Source organism: Cataglyphis hispanica, chromosome 1 (genome assembly GCF_021464435.1).
Source record: "Cataglyphis hispanica isolate Lineage 1 chromosome 1, ULB_Chis1_1.0, whole genome shotgun sequence".
In the NCBI taxonomy this organism is placed as follows: domain Eukaryota; kingdom Metazoa; phylum Arthropoda; class Insecta; order Hymenoptera; family Formicidae; genus Cataglyphis; species Cataglyphis hispanica.
Genome location: NC_065954.1, coordinates 17,717,720 through 17,736,568, shown reverse-complemented (window position 1 = coordinate 17,736,568; position 18,849 = coordinate 17,717,720). Strand labels below are relative to the sequence as shown.

Genomic DNA, 18,849 nt, shown 5'->3' with positions numbered 1-18,849 from the left:
CATAATTACATTACATTGGTCAAGAGCTATAATTTATTCCTTGCGTCAACTCTCTTGTTAATCCTTCATTTTCCAATGTCATCGGCAATTCCTCAAGATTTACATAGCACGTTGTCGAGTTTAAATTTATACAACAGAGATGATGAAAACAATCGCATATCCGGAATAAAAATAAACAAAGTACATATATCAGATTAGACAAAAAATATTTGACGTGTCAATTTGTCAAATAATTCTTTGTTTTAGTCTTCTCTGAGGAGAATAACAATGACAATTTATGATTCACAAAAAAAAAAAAAAAAAATATTTTTTTGCTCTATAGTTCATGATCAATCAACGAGTATCAATCTTCAGAAGAATGTTTATTTTCACGTCATATCCAGTCCCGCTCGTTGCCTTTGAGTACCAGACTCGCTATGGCGATTACAGGTAGTAATGTTAAGTGTGCTGGAGGCGAAGTAGATACCTGTGCCTTCGATGCACGAGGCTACAGACGGCGGGTCGCGGACCTTATCGGTATCTTACACTCGAATAAGCGTGTTATGTGCATCCTCCGAGAGATTCCCATTCCTTTGCGCGAAGACGCGAAACCCGAAGCTGTTGCGCTTCGCGGAATTTCGTTCTCGTGCGTGGGAACTGACGTTTGTGTGTCTCATAAAAATGCCAATCGAAGAATTCCGCGTAACGAAGAGAATCTATCCTTACAGCAAGTACCAAGCAGAGTAATATATTCTTCTGAATGAATGAAAATAGAATTAAGATGAATTGAACAATTGAATTATTATCTCATAGTATTACATTTATATTATATTGAATTACATATTCTTTTCCATGTAACTCTCTTTCTTGTGATGTACATCGCGTAGTAAATTTATTCTTAATTCAATTAATAATATATAATTATTATCATCTGTATTACACGTACGCTCACGGCTTTCAGCCATTATGTCACTTATGTCCGATGAGTAACAAATTATCGAGGTCTTTTTTTTTGTTCCCGTAACTAATTGCGCGACATGTAAATTTATTAATACAGCTTAAAGAGCTGGTTATCCAGCTGGTTATGCATGCGATGGATGGAATGACCGATCACGCTGCCCGATAAGAGGTTCTTTCGACGAATCGAATTTTTTGATGACTGGGCCAGATTTCGGTGTGACTGATGATCAACATTTCGTTATCTCGCGTATAATATATATCGTTACTCTCTACCCTGACATACAAACTCGTATCCGAGATAAAACTCATACTAATTTTTGACATTTCAAGAATTATCTTCGACGAATTACGAAAATCAAAGTGTGCGAAGATTATTCAGGTTTTGAAAATTATTCATAGTTTGTTTCATTAATCTTTTTGTCAGTATGCTGCCTGAAAAAATGCATTCCAATGTTCTAAGATGTAATAGTTGATTTATTTGTATCCTAAATTGCACATTTTTACAAGAATTGAAAATTTGTACACGGATTTCGTTTAAAATGTAATCTCATTGTCAGCTTATATACGGTGTGTGTAAGTTGTTCTCAAAGGCCAGTACGCACACACATTACATCGCGAGCGTACTTAGCGTACATCGATGCAATACGTAGTGGAGAACGACGAAGGAGTATATACATACATATATATATATATATATATATATATATATATATATATATATATATAACAGCATTTGTGCTCCGAGCGTTGTGCGTGCGGTCGTAAATCACGGAAAATACGAGGTGACTTTAATGGCGACTGCGATTTTTATCCTGTGTCGATGCACGCCGCATGTATAGAGACGAGCACGAAAAAAATAATTCGTTGCACTCAAAGCGTTAAAAAATATATATATATATATATATTCTACGAGAAATACGTGGATATCTGTCTGGGCGAGAAATCGTGGGCGGATATACATATATGGGTTGTTTACTCCAAAATCTGAACGAATGGATTAACGCTGCGATATGGTGTATTTAATCTCCGAGATCTTACGAGACAATCTTAACAAAATTATAAAAAAAAAATTTGTTACAGTTCTCGATATTATATATTATATTTCTTAACGTCATATGTGTTTTGAGACGCAAAAATAATCAGGTCTTTTATTAGAAACAAACTAGTCATGACTAGTCAGACTTAGACATGTATTTACTCTGTCATTATGTAAGAGATTAAGTCATATATTTCGATAATGCCTCAGCGTCACCACGTGTGACACGATCGTAAGATACAAGAAGTAGCGATTAATGCAATTTTCCTGCAACAACCAATTCTTTATCTTCACAATTTCAATAACGCATTGCACAATCTTTCGGTAACATTTTGCTCAACATTTTGTATCTGTCAATTATTGGAAAGCGTATTCTTTCTTTTTTTTACGACAAACTTTTAAACATATAACCGTTTGTTTATATTCGAAGATAACATACGATATATGCCGTTAATATGCATCCTTATATGCGAGCCCACCGATATACGCGTGTAATATTAATGGATTCGCGCACGGTTTATAAATAATTAAACTCCTTAGCGGATCTATTAAATTTATTAAGTAAACAAAGGATATTTATCGATCGACCTGATTTATTTTATGAAAAGTAAAAGTTGTCTTTTACCCACGAAAGCGTGGATCATCCACTTATCCTTTTGTGCCGATGACGCTTTTTCGCGAAGTCATAAAATCAGCAGAAATGCCCTTAAATATAGACCACGGATGCCATGAATTAATTTAATGACGTAAATGACATCTTACGACATCTTAAATCATTGTTTCTCGTAAATGTACATAGAGAGGCCAGCACGTGACTCTCAATGTAGGTGCTTAAAACATACATTGTGTGCAAGAGCCAGACTCCCAAACCGGTATTACTGGAGCATTAATACGTTCAATTCATCACACCTCGTAGATAGACGTTTCAACGTACGTTCGTACTTTCGTACTAAAAATATACATAGAAACTTTTAGCGGCAAATATATATCAGCGTTTTTTTAAATATTATTTCACAAATAATGCAGAAATTTTTTATGAAAATAAGAAAAAACTTAATAAAGATACTGATATCAATCATCTTAAGTAAGTCCTCATTCTTATAGAAGAACTGTCATAGTTATTCACGAAATAAACTCTTTCTATGTATTATTGATCTCGATAATTCGTTAGACTTAAAAAAAATTTCAAGTCGTAATCTCATAAATGCATTGGCATAAATCATATGTTCAGAAGTGACGTGCAACGAGTACAAATTTAATGTCTCAGCGAGATATCGATCGACGGCCGTGCAATTTATTCGCTCTACGCCCCAAGGTTGCTTAGGAGCTTTTAAACTACGTTTACTCGCCCAATCACCGTACGTTCTCTTCATTGTTTGTGCGAAGTTCTCGTTGAAAGCCCTCGCGTCGCGTTATCGTCTCGCTGAAGGAGTTAAGCTCCATAAATTGCATCGTTCGCTGTTACTCTGCTCCGGATGCGCCTATAATAATGTATCTCGAGGATCATCACGTGTCCGAACGCGGCGATGTCCGTCCGGATCAAGGGTCACTAGCCGAGCAGGGTTTAAACGGATGAATCAAGAGAGCCTAATCATTCCCGGTGATGTCTCGACGATTCATCTCGCGGCGAATGTGCAGTTGAATGAGAGAGAATTGAATAACTAAAATCTTTTACGCCGCAAAGTAATAAATGAGTCTTTCTCTCATCATTTTTAATAACAAATAAATGCCAACCTGATATTTGCGTGCTACTAAATAAATATCGTAACATTTAATTTTATTAATTTGAACTAAAATCCAAAAAAGCGAGCTTCTCTAAATATAATAATAGGTCAATCTTTAATAATCCTGGAAAGTTTTTTTTTTTTTTCTTCTTTAGAAGAATCGCTTTATATCAAATTTCTTCTTATGGGTAGCAGAAAAAAAATATATATTGATGAAGTGCTTCTATTCGCATTTATAACGGATTAGCGTGCAATGTCACTTCTACCAAATGGGATTAAATATCAAAAGGATGATATATGCAAAATCCGTGTGTCGATGACATCACGAGTCGTTTCTGAGTTTACCTGCGTTCAAACGCTACGTTATAAATCTGTTTTCGGCACGTGTTTCCCCCGCAATCTTTATTTACAACCCTAGTGACTTAGAAAGAAAGCGTCAGATTTTGCTATTATATCGGAACACAAAGAATGACATATTAACGATATATTAAGGGAGTTGCAAATTCCTCAGGTCCGCCGTGGCGGACACATTGTCGCCGATAAAGATATTTATAGCCGCGGGCAATATTATGTTCTAAAAGCTGATCGCAGTGTGGTCAGTGTAGGTAACATATAGCCTGAACGGTGTTCAGTTACGATGCTCGCGTGTGCTCGTGTGTGTGTGCCGATATGGCCGAACGTAAAATCCCCTTCCTACGTGGAGCTGTTCACGGGACAGGGACCCCGATTTGTCAAGGTCGTTCAATGCTGCTCGTACCGGGTGGCCCTACATAACTTTTTTCGGATTTCCGAGCCTCCCTAAAGAGTCCTTAAGTAGCTTGTATGTCAACGCGATTCTGCTCCGTCAACGAAATTTTACGATAGTCTCCGCTTTTAACTTATATATTTTATCGCGTATCTATCAATTTTTATTAATGATTAATTTGAATCAATTCTTTTTCAATATTTTTTTTGACATATATTTTGATATTACAAAAATTTAGTGAAACAAAAAATATAAATTAAAAAGCGAAATTATTCCTTTTTATTATTATTATTTTATAATTATTAATTAGTCGAAAAGGAGAGATATAGTCATCTATTGTAAGTATATATATATACGGATGTGTTTTATTTCCACGAATTTTATTTTGTGAAATATATATCGAAGATGGCTCTTGATCGTTATCGGGTTCCGATAGCGAGTAATTAAAAATGCTCGCACGGCACGTTTCGGATTAAATTAATAAGAAATTATGTCGCGTATCGTGGTTACCATTTTAAAGTGGATTAACATCATCGCGCACTTACGCGAGAATTTCGAGGCCCACCGGGGATTCGATATCGTAATCTTTCGGCTTCGGGGAGGTTGCATGGAATTTCTTGGAAACGGATTTGCATAAAGAAAAATCTAAAACGAAGAAAACATTATGCGTGACGCATGGTACGCGCTCTTTCGGCACGGGGAGAATATGTCACATTGTATGCTCATAAAGACCGCTTAATTGCCCGCAAGATTACTCGCGCGCTCGGCCAAGGGTTATCCGTCCGGTTTAAATGAAGCCCTGCCAGGTTTACCTTGAGGATGAATTCTTTATTCCACACCCTCGAAAAAGAAAAAAGAGGGAAAGTCGGAAAGAGGTGTTTCGTTATCTCGTATCTTCTGCCACTGTTCAACGGGTTTCGTGAACAACAATTTCGTAGATGTTACGAGGTATATAAGAAATACCGTGGAAACGGGCGAAGACCTTATCTCAGCCGTGTCAAGAATCTCTTAAAAGAATGTCGATTATATTTGAAAGTATCAGCATTGTTAATCCGGAGTTGAAAAATGAGAAATATTTTACAGATGATATTCGAGATTAAAGAAATAAATTTATATGGAGCGTCGTGTATGTATATAATGTATTGCATGAAATATATATTTAAAAGAAATAATGCAATTTAATTTAATAAGCCTAAAAAAATTAATAAACAGATAATTTAATAAAAAATCACATAGGCTGTGTGTATAAATAATTTTGCACAAAAAATAATATAATATAAATTATTATTTTTTTTATTCTCAAAATCATAGCGAATTGCGAAGTACGTTGGATCTCGGAAACCCAGGATGGCGATTTAAGCGAACAGTTGATGAGACGATTTCAGGCTGGCGCCATGAGTTTTTGCATTTATCGCAAACTGCATGGTTTCGAAGACACGGGATGTGACACATCGCTGTCAATGACCGATGATCGGGATGCCAAAGAGAAAGTGCATGTGCGGAAGAACAAAAAATGCACGGGAAGGAGATGGATACATGTAGCTGTTTTACGTCTTCGCCTGCGTCGTCCTTGTCGAGGTCTTCCAACCCGTCAAGACGAGCGGCGTCAACGGCCGAAATATATGACGCAAGGAATAGCCCCATGGCGAGATAAGGATACTAAAAATCCCTCGAAATTCCCTGTGAGATCGGACCCGCGCGCGATTCGATTCCCGATGTTAATATGGCGGAAGGAGGCAAAAGGGGGGCTAAAGGGGGGATAAAGGAGAGAAACCGGGATGGAATCCGACACGAACGATGCATTCCGTGAGATCGTAACTGTAATCGTTAATGTGCTGTTGCTATTGGCTAGAAAGATTTGCGCGTGTATCGATAAAAATGCGATGTTATTGATTGAAGTGTTGCAAGTCAAATATAACCCGGACTTTTTTTTTCAAAACATTTTATTCGATCAAAATATTTTTTGTGCACACCCAAGTCATTTTTTTTTATATAATTTCTACTAATATATAAGCATTTTTGCCACCAAATTGAAAACTTTTTATTTTTGTGTCATCAAAAAATAATGGATCATCCAAAGCCGATTGCGCACGAATTCTTTCGTGCGCAATTAGATACGTCACACTACTTTTTATGATATAAAAATAAAAAAAAACTATCAATCGGGTGGCAGAAATGCTTAGATATTAGTAGAAACTATGTAAAAAAATGACTTGAATGTGCGCTAAAAATATTTTGATCAAATAAAATGTTTTGGAAAAAGTGTAGTTTGACTTACCCACGTTGATAATAATCAAAATAGGAAAAAAAAAAATTCTAGAAACATAAATATAAAAAATTCTGTAATTTATTATTCTATGCAAACCTCAAAGTATAACGTATATCATAATCGCTGTTTTATTTGTATGATAAGATTTTTTATTAATAAAACATATCTCTCGAAATTGATTGAAGGATAAAGTTAAAATAGGCTACCGATGATTGAGAAGACAAGTTTGCTTTTTACATACATATATAAAAAAAAAATCACTGATTCTCTCATAACGCGCGATCGGAATTGAAAATTCAATGACCAAGAAAAGGGATTTTAGTTTGCCTGATCTTAAAATGAAAAAGATTCGATCGACCTGTCCACCGAGACTTTACGTAGAATACAGTCGACACAATCTTCGATCTGTGCTTCTCAGTAAACGCAAAGATTTACGAGCTAAGGTCGTACACGGAGAGCTACACCGAGATGTGGATACTCAAGACCATTTTTCCCTTGCCATAAAGGGGTATAAATAACAGGGAGATAGACCGTCAATGAACTCGACGCTACCATTATATTGCGATCTCGATCGAACGAGCAACCGCAATATACACGGGGATCGGCGACATTCCAGTCTTCTTCCCCAATCCTATAAATGCAATCAAATTGATCCGAACTTGTCTTCTTTCTTCTATCTTACGCGAGCTCTGGACCCAATCTTAGGAGAGCGCACGTTGCCGTGAAAATATCATCCTGCATATGTATATAAATGTCCGAATGTTCGCCGAACGATTGACGCACACCATATCAGAAAACCGGTACGTGTCCGCCGAGAAGCACATCCCTTCGCGAAATTGCACATCCCGCTATATATAACATCCGATGAGATAAACTCGGTCCTATTAATAGCGCCACTCCTCGCCCTTCCTACCAGATTTCTTCGCCGACAAATGTTTTACTGCTTAGGGGAAGGGAGGGAGGAGGGGGGGGAGGAGGGGGATTTGTATTCTGCGGGCCCTTTACCTGTACCACAGGGAGGCGAGAATTTTTACGCGCTGTCGTATTTTCTGCGGGACGTTATCCCGGAAAAATTTATGATCGACGGTCTGCCTGAGAGACGTTGCATGCAAATGACACGTATATATATATATATATATATATATATATATATATATATATATAAAAGGGCGATAAGCGCTCTTGAGATTAAATGAGCCTCTTAATGCGAGACTCGGTACATTGGTACGTTAAATTGTTAGGCCAACGATATACGTTAGAATCATCCAGAATTAATGTGATGCTTCTTGAGCAAGGTAATACCGCCTATGAGAGAGGAGAAAGAGAATTAACGTAATCCCTCGTGAATCATGTTACGATGAAGCATCTTAGCAATGTGCTATAAAGTTAATTAAAAAATAATTAAATTTCTCAAACGACTATATTGTCAAGATAGACAACTTTTATTTCTTTTAAAAGACGCTTTTTTAAAAACTTAATATTTTTGAGACTAAAATAATTCCATCTGAAAAGAAGACGTTGCGAAGGAGGCTTCAGATTTAAAGAAACCGCAATTTCGATCGTATACATATAATCAGGCATAATGTAACGGCGCCTGTTTTGATCGATCCTTAATTGCACGATGTAGACTATTCATCTCAGCATTTCGCAATGATTAATACATGATATCACGCGGGTGCTAGTTTGAAATTAGTACATACATTCATACGAACAATGCATCGCGACTGACCGGATTGCCGACTTATTACTAGTGATGCGAACGTAGGTAGAATTTGTAAATGAAATTTTGCCATCGCTCAATAGACGGTCACACAAAGCTACGTGGGTGTGACACCGCTCGCCTTTTTCTAACAATTCGGAACGTTTCGCAAGTTCATTAACTAAATTCTGTCAATTTATTATGTATCATCGTCCTACGATTGAGAAATTAAAAACAATAATATTAAACGCATCATTTGACACATTATATTCATCTTTTTTCTTATGGACTGTGAATTTAGAATTCGCGGAATGTTTTGATCACTCCTCATCAATATATTCTAAAATCATTAAACTTTATAGAAACATTATATGCTATAATTTATTTTCTATTTTTTATAAAAGAAACAATATATGTTAAAAATATCGTTCAAAAAAACTGCAAATTTAAAATTTTTGAGAGAATTTATAGATGTTATATAATTTCAAACGCATTTTTTTATTCTTGTCAAATTTAAAATTAATTAAAAAATTGCCTATAATTAAATCTTATAATTCAATATAAATCATATAATTTAATCTTAATGTCGCGAGCGCAAACAAATCACGCGTTAATGTAATGCGGAGGTGAACGTTTCGATCCTGACGATCCTGATTTCGCAAGGTGGTTCCTCTTAACTGGAGACAGTGGTTTGGTCGGAATTCGGCCGGCCTGCTGTTATCGTCCTGGTTTAAAAATATCTGGCGCCATCCAAATCGACTCGAAATATACGTGCGAGCGAGAATGCATTGTCCTCTAAATTATCCAGTGAAAGTTTCGCGCATGCAAAAGACCACGTTCGGCGATGTTACCGGAATGGAGAATCGCGCTCTGAGTTTTAGGATGTTAGAGACGCTTCTCGAGAAACGTCAAGTATGCGTTATTTTTAATAACTGCGTCATATACATAAGCAAATATTATTTTAAGTATTGCATTTGAATTTGTTAAGATAAAGTAAAAGAGATATTTGACTCTGAGAGAAAAAGAAAACCAATAATATTATTTAATGTTATTTTATTTTAAAAAAGCGACATGTCATTAAATGATAAAATCAGTAATTTTGTAAACAAAGGAAAAAACGTGAAAAGAGGCAATCACGACGATCTTATTGAACGTATCAATCACGCTATTATTTCAATTAATCTAGAACTAGTTGCGTGAAAGGAATGTCACTACGTGACACGAGAATCCGGATCATCCGTAGGGAAAAACATTCTTTACGCTTCATAAAGAGTTAACGGAAGTTTCTTGTTAACTTCGCAGGAAATTGGACGAGAGATATAATAATTTATTCCCCGGTGAGTCCCCTCACAGAATAGTGATTCGATTAAATGCTTGATATTTGTATACAGGATATCCTGCAATGGAATATTTATTAGTCAATCAAATAATTTCGTGATTATTCTCTGTGTGAATGAAAAATTTAAATAAGTATGAGAAATACATTTATATATTAAAAATATTGTATTATAAATGCAATAAAAATTTAAAAACACTTATTATTAAGAATTTAAAAAAAAAAATTGAGAAGCAAACTCATACACACGCACACACACATGAATCTACTCATTTCGAGAGTTAACCAGATGAGAAAAACGTATAATAATGCGTTAGTGAATATAAGCGGGAAAGGAAACATTTAGTGCCCCGCGATCGGAAAGACGCAAAAAGATTCATTAAAGATACGTTTATGACGCTTCGATAAAGAGCTTCGATCAAAGAGACGTGAGATAATATATCACGAAATCCTTGAGAGAATCTGATATGTCATTCGTTATTATTGTCCCGTCTGCCGTATCCCGCTGACAATAATTCACACCCAGCCGATATACTTAATCACTTATGGTCGATATTGGGATATTATTGTCATCTCGATTCTTATCTTTTCTTCTGAAAAGCACGCGTATGTAATGTCTATCGATAAGTTAAAATTGTTGTTAATAACGCTGCTTTTAGCGAGACAAATCGGATAACAATTTGTTTCTCATTATCGATCTTGACTTTTTGTAATTTCATCTCAGCAATAAAATATCCACGTAATTGATATAATTATATATTTTCTTAAAAATTACCTTCTCCCCTTGATTGAATATATTCTTTCTCGCTGTCGGTTATCGATTGATATTTTTTTATCACGCCTTTTTTCGCTGGAATTTACGAAGCGGCAAAGGAGAAGCCTCGATCTTCTATTTCGATCTGAATATCATGGACAAGTCGCATGCAACTGTTACCGTTTTTTGGTCGAGATCGGACAGCGGCACGCAAGCCGGAGCTCTTTATCTGTTACACTATACCGTTATCTCGAGGGACCATCGTGCTTTACACGTGCGTTGGTCACAATGCAACGTGTATTCCGCGCGTCTTTACATCCGTTAACGGTATTTCGAGATCGTACAACAGAGAGCTATCCTCTTCCGGCTTCATTTGTGTATTTGCCCGATTCGTACGGTATTTTGCGATTAGTTGAATCGTTTTCTGTTGAAACGGGCTAAGAGTTCCTTGCGAGAATGCGCCTCTCTTAATCACGATTTTGTTCCATTGGTGGAGGCGTGAATGAACGGTCACCTATGACATTATCATATGCGCGACTGTAGTAACATAATTACATTCTGACGTGGTATCGTCATAACTGAATACGGGGCAGAATATTCTCGCGGTCTATGTCAAAATATTTCAAGAACGAAAAAATCGCTCAATTAACTAATCTTAAAGTTAATAAACTTTTTAGACAACCATTTAGCCTCATCAGTAGAATAAAAGTAAATTTGCAAATTTTTATCCAATGTATAAAACAAGATAGAAAATTTATTTGAAATAAAATATCGATGTTATTCAAAAAAACAAACAATTTTATACAAATAAAATGATGTAAGTATTATTTGAAAGGGAGAATAAAGTTACATGATATTAATATGTAAGATAAAACGCTACTACTATTATAAATAAAGATTAAGCATTATCGTGTCATCGAAATAATTAATTAATCTATTGTAAAATTAATTTGGTTCAAACACACATATATCTTCTCTTTACTCGTGCCTCAATAATCAAGACTCTGACGGGGCTGCATACCGATTCGCGACAACCCCGACACAAAAGGGGTATATTTTTGCGTGCCGCAACCGGGAGATTTACAGACCAGTCGTTCTGAGGTTACCGGCTTGCCGAGGCTGATCGCTTCGAGCTGGTCGCCAAGCGGAATGCGTGTGCGCGTTGTGTGAATCATTCGTCCTCACCTCTGGTTTACTGGTTCACTGGCGATCGGCCCGATTGCACAATGCAGAATAAAATGATTTAAATGCGAATGAGGTATTCAAGGGTTGAGGTGCTTTCAGAATAATGTTATCGCACATCTCGAATTATATATTTTAAACACGCAAAGCTTATTTGTCAAAAATATGAATTCGGCAATAAATTAAAGTTTCATTTATTAAAATATTTTCATCATCGATAGCATGCCGCGAACCATAATGGTACCGGTGCTACGGTATCTCAAGAATGATGATTTCAATGCGTAATATTGCGGCGTGATCGAGCTGTCAAATCCTTGACGCGATTTAGGCATCCAATATTATAAACGCTGACATGTGTTTGATATAGGAAAAGATTGTAAGGAAATAGCATATTCTATTCCTTCGTATAAAGTAACAATATTCCTTTAAGATGAATACCCAACTAATTGGTTTAATTCCACGAAGAAAAGAAATTTTCGTATTAAACCGTTTTAATCACATCTTTATCCTTTTCATTTCACTTTAATGAACAGTAGTCCAGTTTCAGTCCATCTTTTTTCATTACAAAAAAAAATGATATATTTAATTAAAAAAAAAAATTGTTTCGCTGAATAAATCTTTTACACATGTAAAATTACACAAACATTTTGTATATTTTGCTGTATACATTTTAATATTATGTGCAGAGAAATTGTGAAAATACTGCGCAATATATTGCGGGAATGCTCTGACCACTTTACCGAGACTAAAATTTTTATCTCCTACTATCCTAGATTCCACGACAGTTTCAGCGACCGGTATACAGTTTTTACACTGATTTTCTCCCGATCATTAGCAATCGGAATCGCACCGTTTCAAAACGGTAGCATAAAACGCGCATTTTCTGCAAATTACTCGATGATTCCGACAGAATTTCTCGCAATTATTGTTGTAGCGCTTCTACGACATACCGCGTTGCGGGCTCCGCGAAAAACGATATGATAAATTTTCTATAATATAATTGTACACCGGATAATTTCTCGTAACAATGAGTTTCTCGAAAGTGCAGTCTGGAACTATTAGGACAAAAAGTCTCTTTCTCTCTCGAGGATAGATTCTTTACGGAATGATCATCACTTTATGGCTATGATTATTTCGTATCATTAATTGAAGTTTTTTTCCATCTATTTTATATTGTAAATATATGTTTTATATCTCATATATAAGTCTTAATATAAGACCTCATATATAAGTCTTATGCGTAAGAATATTAATTTATTAAAAAATAATATAAAATATATTGAAATACAAATAGTTTTAATAATTACGTTGACGCAAGTCTTGATTAAGTTTCTTGAATAAAATGCAAAAATTGATGTTTGGAATGTTCAAGCAGACTAATTATAATTACGATACGGAATATAGTCTTAATAGAGAAAGCAAATAAGAAAAGATCATATACATTGGAAAAAGAAATGATTTTTTCAGTGCATCCTGGTGTGCATCTTAAAGATGCAACACGCAAAAACATAGAAATTTATATATAAATTTATTAGTCTTCTTATCATTGCTAGCGCTTGCGTGCGTATGGCATCCAGAATATACACCTGCATGCCTCACGCAATTAAAAAAATTATTTGAATTAAAAAAATCGTGAGACACTTTCATTTCTGCTTTGCGAAGATATATGTACAAGCTTTTTACTAATTTATTTGATATTTTTCGCTTTGATAATTTAAGTTAAGAAAAATATCAACATTTCTTTAGGAGAGGTTTACAAAATATTTATGATCTCAAAGATACACAAAATTTATTTGCGTGACATATCCGTGAAAAATATACTGTACACACGGTACAGCTGTTAATAAGCGAATACGAAAATTATAGCAAATGAAATCTTTGAAATTCGAACATTTTTCGCACAAATTCTCTAGTTCAAATGTTGACTGTGTAAACATTAATAAAAAAAAATAATAATAAAAAAGATTAATACGATTGAGGGGAAAGCCACGGGACAGGTCCATAAAGGACCGTCGCACGCGATCAAGATTGATAATTTATAATAAGCCGCAGCGTAAATAAGACGGAGTAAAACATAAATTTCGCGGAGAGTGCGTCGATCGTCTGTGGGAGCCTAACGTTATTCCACTTGGCCGTGACCTTGGGTCGCAATAATCGCGGACAAAGATGATGTGTCGCAATACACAAAACGGTCATCCGTTATGCGAAATCGTAAATTCTCTCCGCCCTTTGTTAGAGAGACGTATTTGTGTCTACCCCCCGTCGGAAAGCTTATACGATACGCGGGCGTGTCTTGTTGAACAATTTTTCAAGCGACACTATATTCAGATGGTAAATCGTTTAAGCAACAAATTTACATCTTTGCTGACTTTTGTTAGATATACACAGCGTATTTATCGTCTAGTAACGGTGATTCCATAATTTATTACTTGCGAATATGATGATTAGTTTCATGTTAGAGTTAATCATATGTATTAGTTAGACATATGTATGTTAGTTCTGCATTAGTATAATCACATGCATTAATATAAAAAATATTATCTCAGAAATGCAATAGAAATATGCACGCGCCTTCTTATATTTAGCTGATAAATATGAAGATATATTTCTACCGATAAAATCTTTACATTATTAATCTCAAAACTTAATCTGGAAGTTATTCCTTTTAATCATTTGCACGCTTCGTTGAACGATTAAAAAAAAGAAATAGTAAAAGAAGCAGCAAAACATATATTTATAATTTATCAGAATCAATCAATCTAGGTCATCTGTCGTTAACGCTTCGTTAACGAGAACATTAACGCAGTGTCTTTTCATTCTCGCGTCAATTGCGGCCGACCGGTACGCGTATCTAATTAAGCAAACCACGCTATTCCGCCGATTTTCATCACTTCCGGTCCCGGTTAACACTCACGTGTCTTACACGTAGCATTGATTTTTAAAACGCTTATTATCCAATTACCTTGGGCCTTTTTAACGGACACGCTAATTAAAAAAGAGTCGACATTGCGAATTAATAAATGACTTTGGGATTCCAGGGTGTCATCAATACAATTTCGCTCATATCCAGTTCGCTCCGTATATCTTAATTAAGCGTAGCATAGAAAGCGAAACTCGATATTGTTTTATGTTGTTAATCTATATATATATATATACTTTTTTTTATTAGCAATTAACAAGGAAAATTGGCGAAAAAAATTCTAAGAAACCAAATAAGTGGATGTTTGATTTAATATAATCACTTATTTATGGGATATAGTAACTTTTATAAAAGATATTTCGAATATTTTATAAATTTAATATAAGTAAGAATTAGTGGGCTAATTTTTTTTTTTTTAATTTTATATAAATTTTTTCGTAAAAACTTTGGAGCTGTAACGTGAATAGAAAAAATAAAAAAAAAAATAAAATAAAATAAGAAATAAAATAAAAAATTTTTTGTTTTGTTCTATTTCTTGGTCTATTTCCAAAAAATAAAGTAAGAAAATTTTTGTCTTGAAATGATTTTTTAATGAAGAACATTTTCTATGTAGTAGATTCCTTCTTCTTTATACGATGTCGCATCTTAATGGCACGTCGCTAGAATTATATACGTAACTGTGATATTAAATGAGATGGCTAACCGTCTTCGAGAAGACCTTTCTTCAGTTCTTAACTGGATACTATTAGCCTTGGTCTCCCATAAACGCTAGAGCACAGTTTACTTTTCGTAAGTGTTTGTAGATAAATTATTTATTATACTTTAAACTTGCAATTTTTGGACCCATCTCCTACATAAAAGTAAATTGGAACACATACAGTAATCTAGTCTAAAAACTATGCGTACAATATATATGTGATGTACAATACATGTGACGTAATCTCATAAAAAATAATTAAAAATGGTAGAATTATCAAACTTATAAAATTAATGTTTTATATAAAAACACTCAATAAATAATTTTCTAACGCACAAATTAATTTTTTACTGAGAAATAAGCTTTAAATTAAAATATTTTACAAACAAATGTCTTTATTGATCATGTACGTTCTCAAAGTTAAATTTATTAAAAATTTTTAATAAGTGATTCCTGAGTCGATTTTGATAATAAATTTTATTTTATAATATTTATTTTATATAATATCCAATTTCAAACGTAATATATATTACAAGTTGTGTCGCAAATTTAAATTATTTATATTATAATTGTCCTCATAATTCGCGCGCACCCCGAGTTCAGCTGCTCTCTTTTTGCAGACAAACAAATTGTATTTTATGCACCTATAAATTCTGTTTTATCGCGTTTTTTCAGCGATGGCAGCCCTTGAAAAAGAACCGCGATTACACGCATTCCGCACACCAAGTGTATCACAAAATTCTTCAATCGGAGCAACACGCGCCTATCTCGTAGGAAGTTTGCGCGAATAAACCAGTTGCCAAGAACCGGATCATTACATTTTGCAATTTCACAATTGTCACAAGGCCGCGAAGGTTAATTAATTGAATTGGGTGCTGCCAGAATACATCGACTCGTCGATAATTAATACATTTATACAAAATATGTCTCTCTTTCAATTCGAGCGTACGAAGCTCGAGTTTAGGTCGAAAAGATCAATGCAAATGAGAAAGAAAAGAAATACTCTCAATTGATCAATTAAAAGAACAATATCATGGATAACGAGCTTATAATTCCTTATAACCAAATAAAACTGTCGAATATTAATTAAATTTTAATTAAATATATAAGAGATGTAATTCTACTATATTATTGCAAAGTTAATCCATCTAAAGATACATATATTTTTATATTAATATCAAAAATATCATAATTTATCTCAATAGAGCATAAAAAAGTCATGAACATTTAAATCTATTGTCGTTTTAATTTTCAAAAGCAAGTACGTCACTTACAAGTGACCTAATTAAATTATTCGCAATAATTGTGACGCGACCAAATACTTATTACTAAATGTATCGCTTTTAAACATCTTTTCTAAAAAAAGAAGTTAATTATGCGATTAATGTCGTCAGAAGATTTAATGAGTAATTAATGCGCTACTCTTTAGAGCTACCTTTAATCTTGAAAGTCGCCGTAATGGAATCGCTAATTACATTCAGCTCGCGTGATTACTTGGTGAAAAAAATTAACAGGATACTCGCGCGAGTCGCGACACGTGTACGCATTTGTTCGCGTACGATCCTTGTTTCAAATTCTTTTGAAGGAATATCTCAATCCGTGTTCTCCTTGAAAACTCATTTTCTCTACATCTGTTTCATTCAGTATTTCTCTGACCGCAAAAAAATTAATTTGTCTAATGCAAATAAAAAATTATCCGCTTAAATAAATAATTATTTCGTTTATAATATCAACCTTTAATATACTTTTCTTTTGTAAATTATCACTACATTTATAAATTTATTAAGTTATAAATTACTTATACATACAATTATAGATCATTTATTTTTAAAAAGATTAATTTAATTTATATTCAAAACATTTTGATTATGACAAGTTCATTTTGATGTAACTTGTATGTAAATTCCGTGCAGTTTGCACTCTCCCTTTCTTCTCTTTTTTCTCTCACCTATAAATTGTATGACTCACAAAATTTTCTCGTTTGTCTCATCATCTTATGTTGCATTGCATAAGAAAAAGCGCATAATCGCTCGCAGGAGCCGTAATAAGTTAACATTCTACACTTGCATATAACGAGAAAGTAGTACTCGCCCGCGACAACTACGTGCATTGTATATATGTATATATTTGCCAGGTATACGCGATGTAAGTATAGCGAGCACGGGCTAGATAACGACGGTATCCTTGACTCCAGGCGCGCAGATACGTTGACGCGTGCACGTTCCGTATGTGAATGCCACTCCGCATACGAAGGTGCACGCGTCGAGTTTTGCGAGAGCCAAGATAACGTGGCAAGTTTATAATTGATATTATGTGAATCTTTGTGTGCTAATAAAATATTAAAGCTTTAAAATAATCATGTAATTATTTCTTGGCGCAATTTTATCTTTTTCATTCTTATCTTGTTATAATTTATGCTGGAACGTTTTAAATTCTAAAAAAAAACGACGAGAGAAAACTCTAGCCTATCACCGCCATCGACTACGCCCTGATTGGTGAACGCTATCGACCTCTCAGGGTTCAATCGCTCGTAAAATAGCAATACGCGGGGGCTTACCAGCAGGAGAAGCACAGTGCTCGTGACGGTCGCGTCGACCGATATGCCGTACGCCATTTCTCGAATACGAGGGAGTTTGTCCGCTCTTCTACCAGACCATCCTGGACGTGTCGTCAGCTCGCAGCTCCCCGGGTTCACCACCCGCGGGGACTCTTCGAGGATCGCGAAGCCCGATCGATATTCACTTGCCCACGAGACACAAAAGAAGAAAATCAGAATCACTAACAACAATGCCCTTGAATCGAGCCCCGCTGCCCTTCTCGCTGTAACTAACAATTTTCGAAGGACCGTTAGCTCGAAAAATTTTTATTGACAGCTCAGACGACAACGGTTAAACGACGTAACATGCTAAGCTATCTCTCTCGCGAATAAAGGTCGGATTACGGTTGATCACATTCGCTCTCGATCGTTGCTGTCCGTGTGATGGCTGGCCTTTCGCCTCTCTCGGATACTCCGTCGATCGCTCCGTCCGTTGCCGATCTCGTAACGAGGGAGACTGAAAGACGGGCTTGTTGCTGAGGACGACACGGCGCGATGGCCCGTGGCTAGCTCCGGTATGTCGTCGTTCAATAGGTGACGATTATGTGCGGTCCTAACCGTAGCACAGGGCTCGGGCAACTGACAGCGGATCAGAGCCGCGGCACACGGCGCCACGCCGCTCTCACAGCTGATCCGAGAGAGCCGATCGCCTCTATCCGCGCTTCCCCTCCTACCGATCCTTTGCAGAGGGACCACGCTCTACCCTCTCTCTAACGTGCAATTCTCAATCTTTGTGTTGTGACGCTCCCTTCGACGATGACACTTTGATTCATCTTAAACGACTTACGGATGATGCTTGAATAGAATAAGCAGAAATGAAGGAACGACGGGTTTCCGTCAAAATTTTACGTTGACAGGTATATTTTATTAGAAATTTAGAATTTAAGATTAATTTCTTCTCTCTTCGAGACAAGAAATTTGAAATTTTCTTTGATTTTTAATTTTGTTCCAT

The 18,849-nt window shown here is 35.4% G+C and overlaps 1 protein-coding gene across 1 annotated transcript in view; it reads right to left on the bottom strand.

Annotated features, from left to right (window-relative positions):
* The window catches only part of LOC126857548 (location of vulva defective 1), a 37,118-nt gene extending 18,623 nt beyond the window's left edge, over positions 1-18,495 (bottom strand). The window contains exon 1 of the mRNA XM_050607107.1: positions 17,859-18,495. Coding sequence (XP_050463064.1) covers positions 17,859-17,915 — 57 coding nt within the window. The 5' untranslated portion in view covers positions 17,916-18,495. The remainder of the gene's footprint in view (positions 1-17,858) is intronic.
* Between the last annotated feature and the right edge of the window lie 354 nt (positions 18,496-18,849).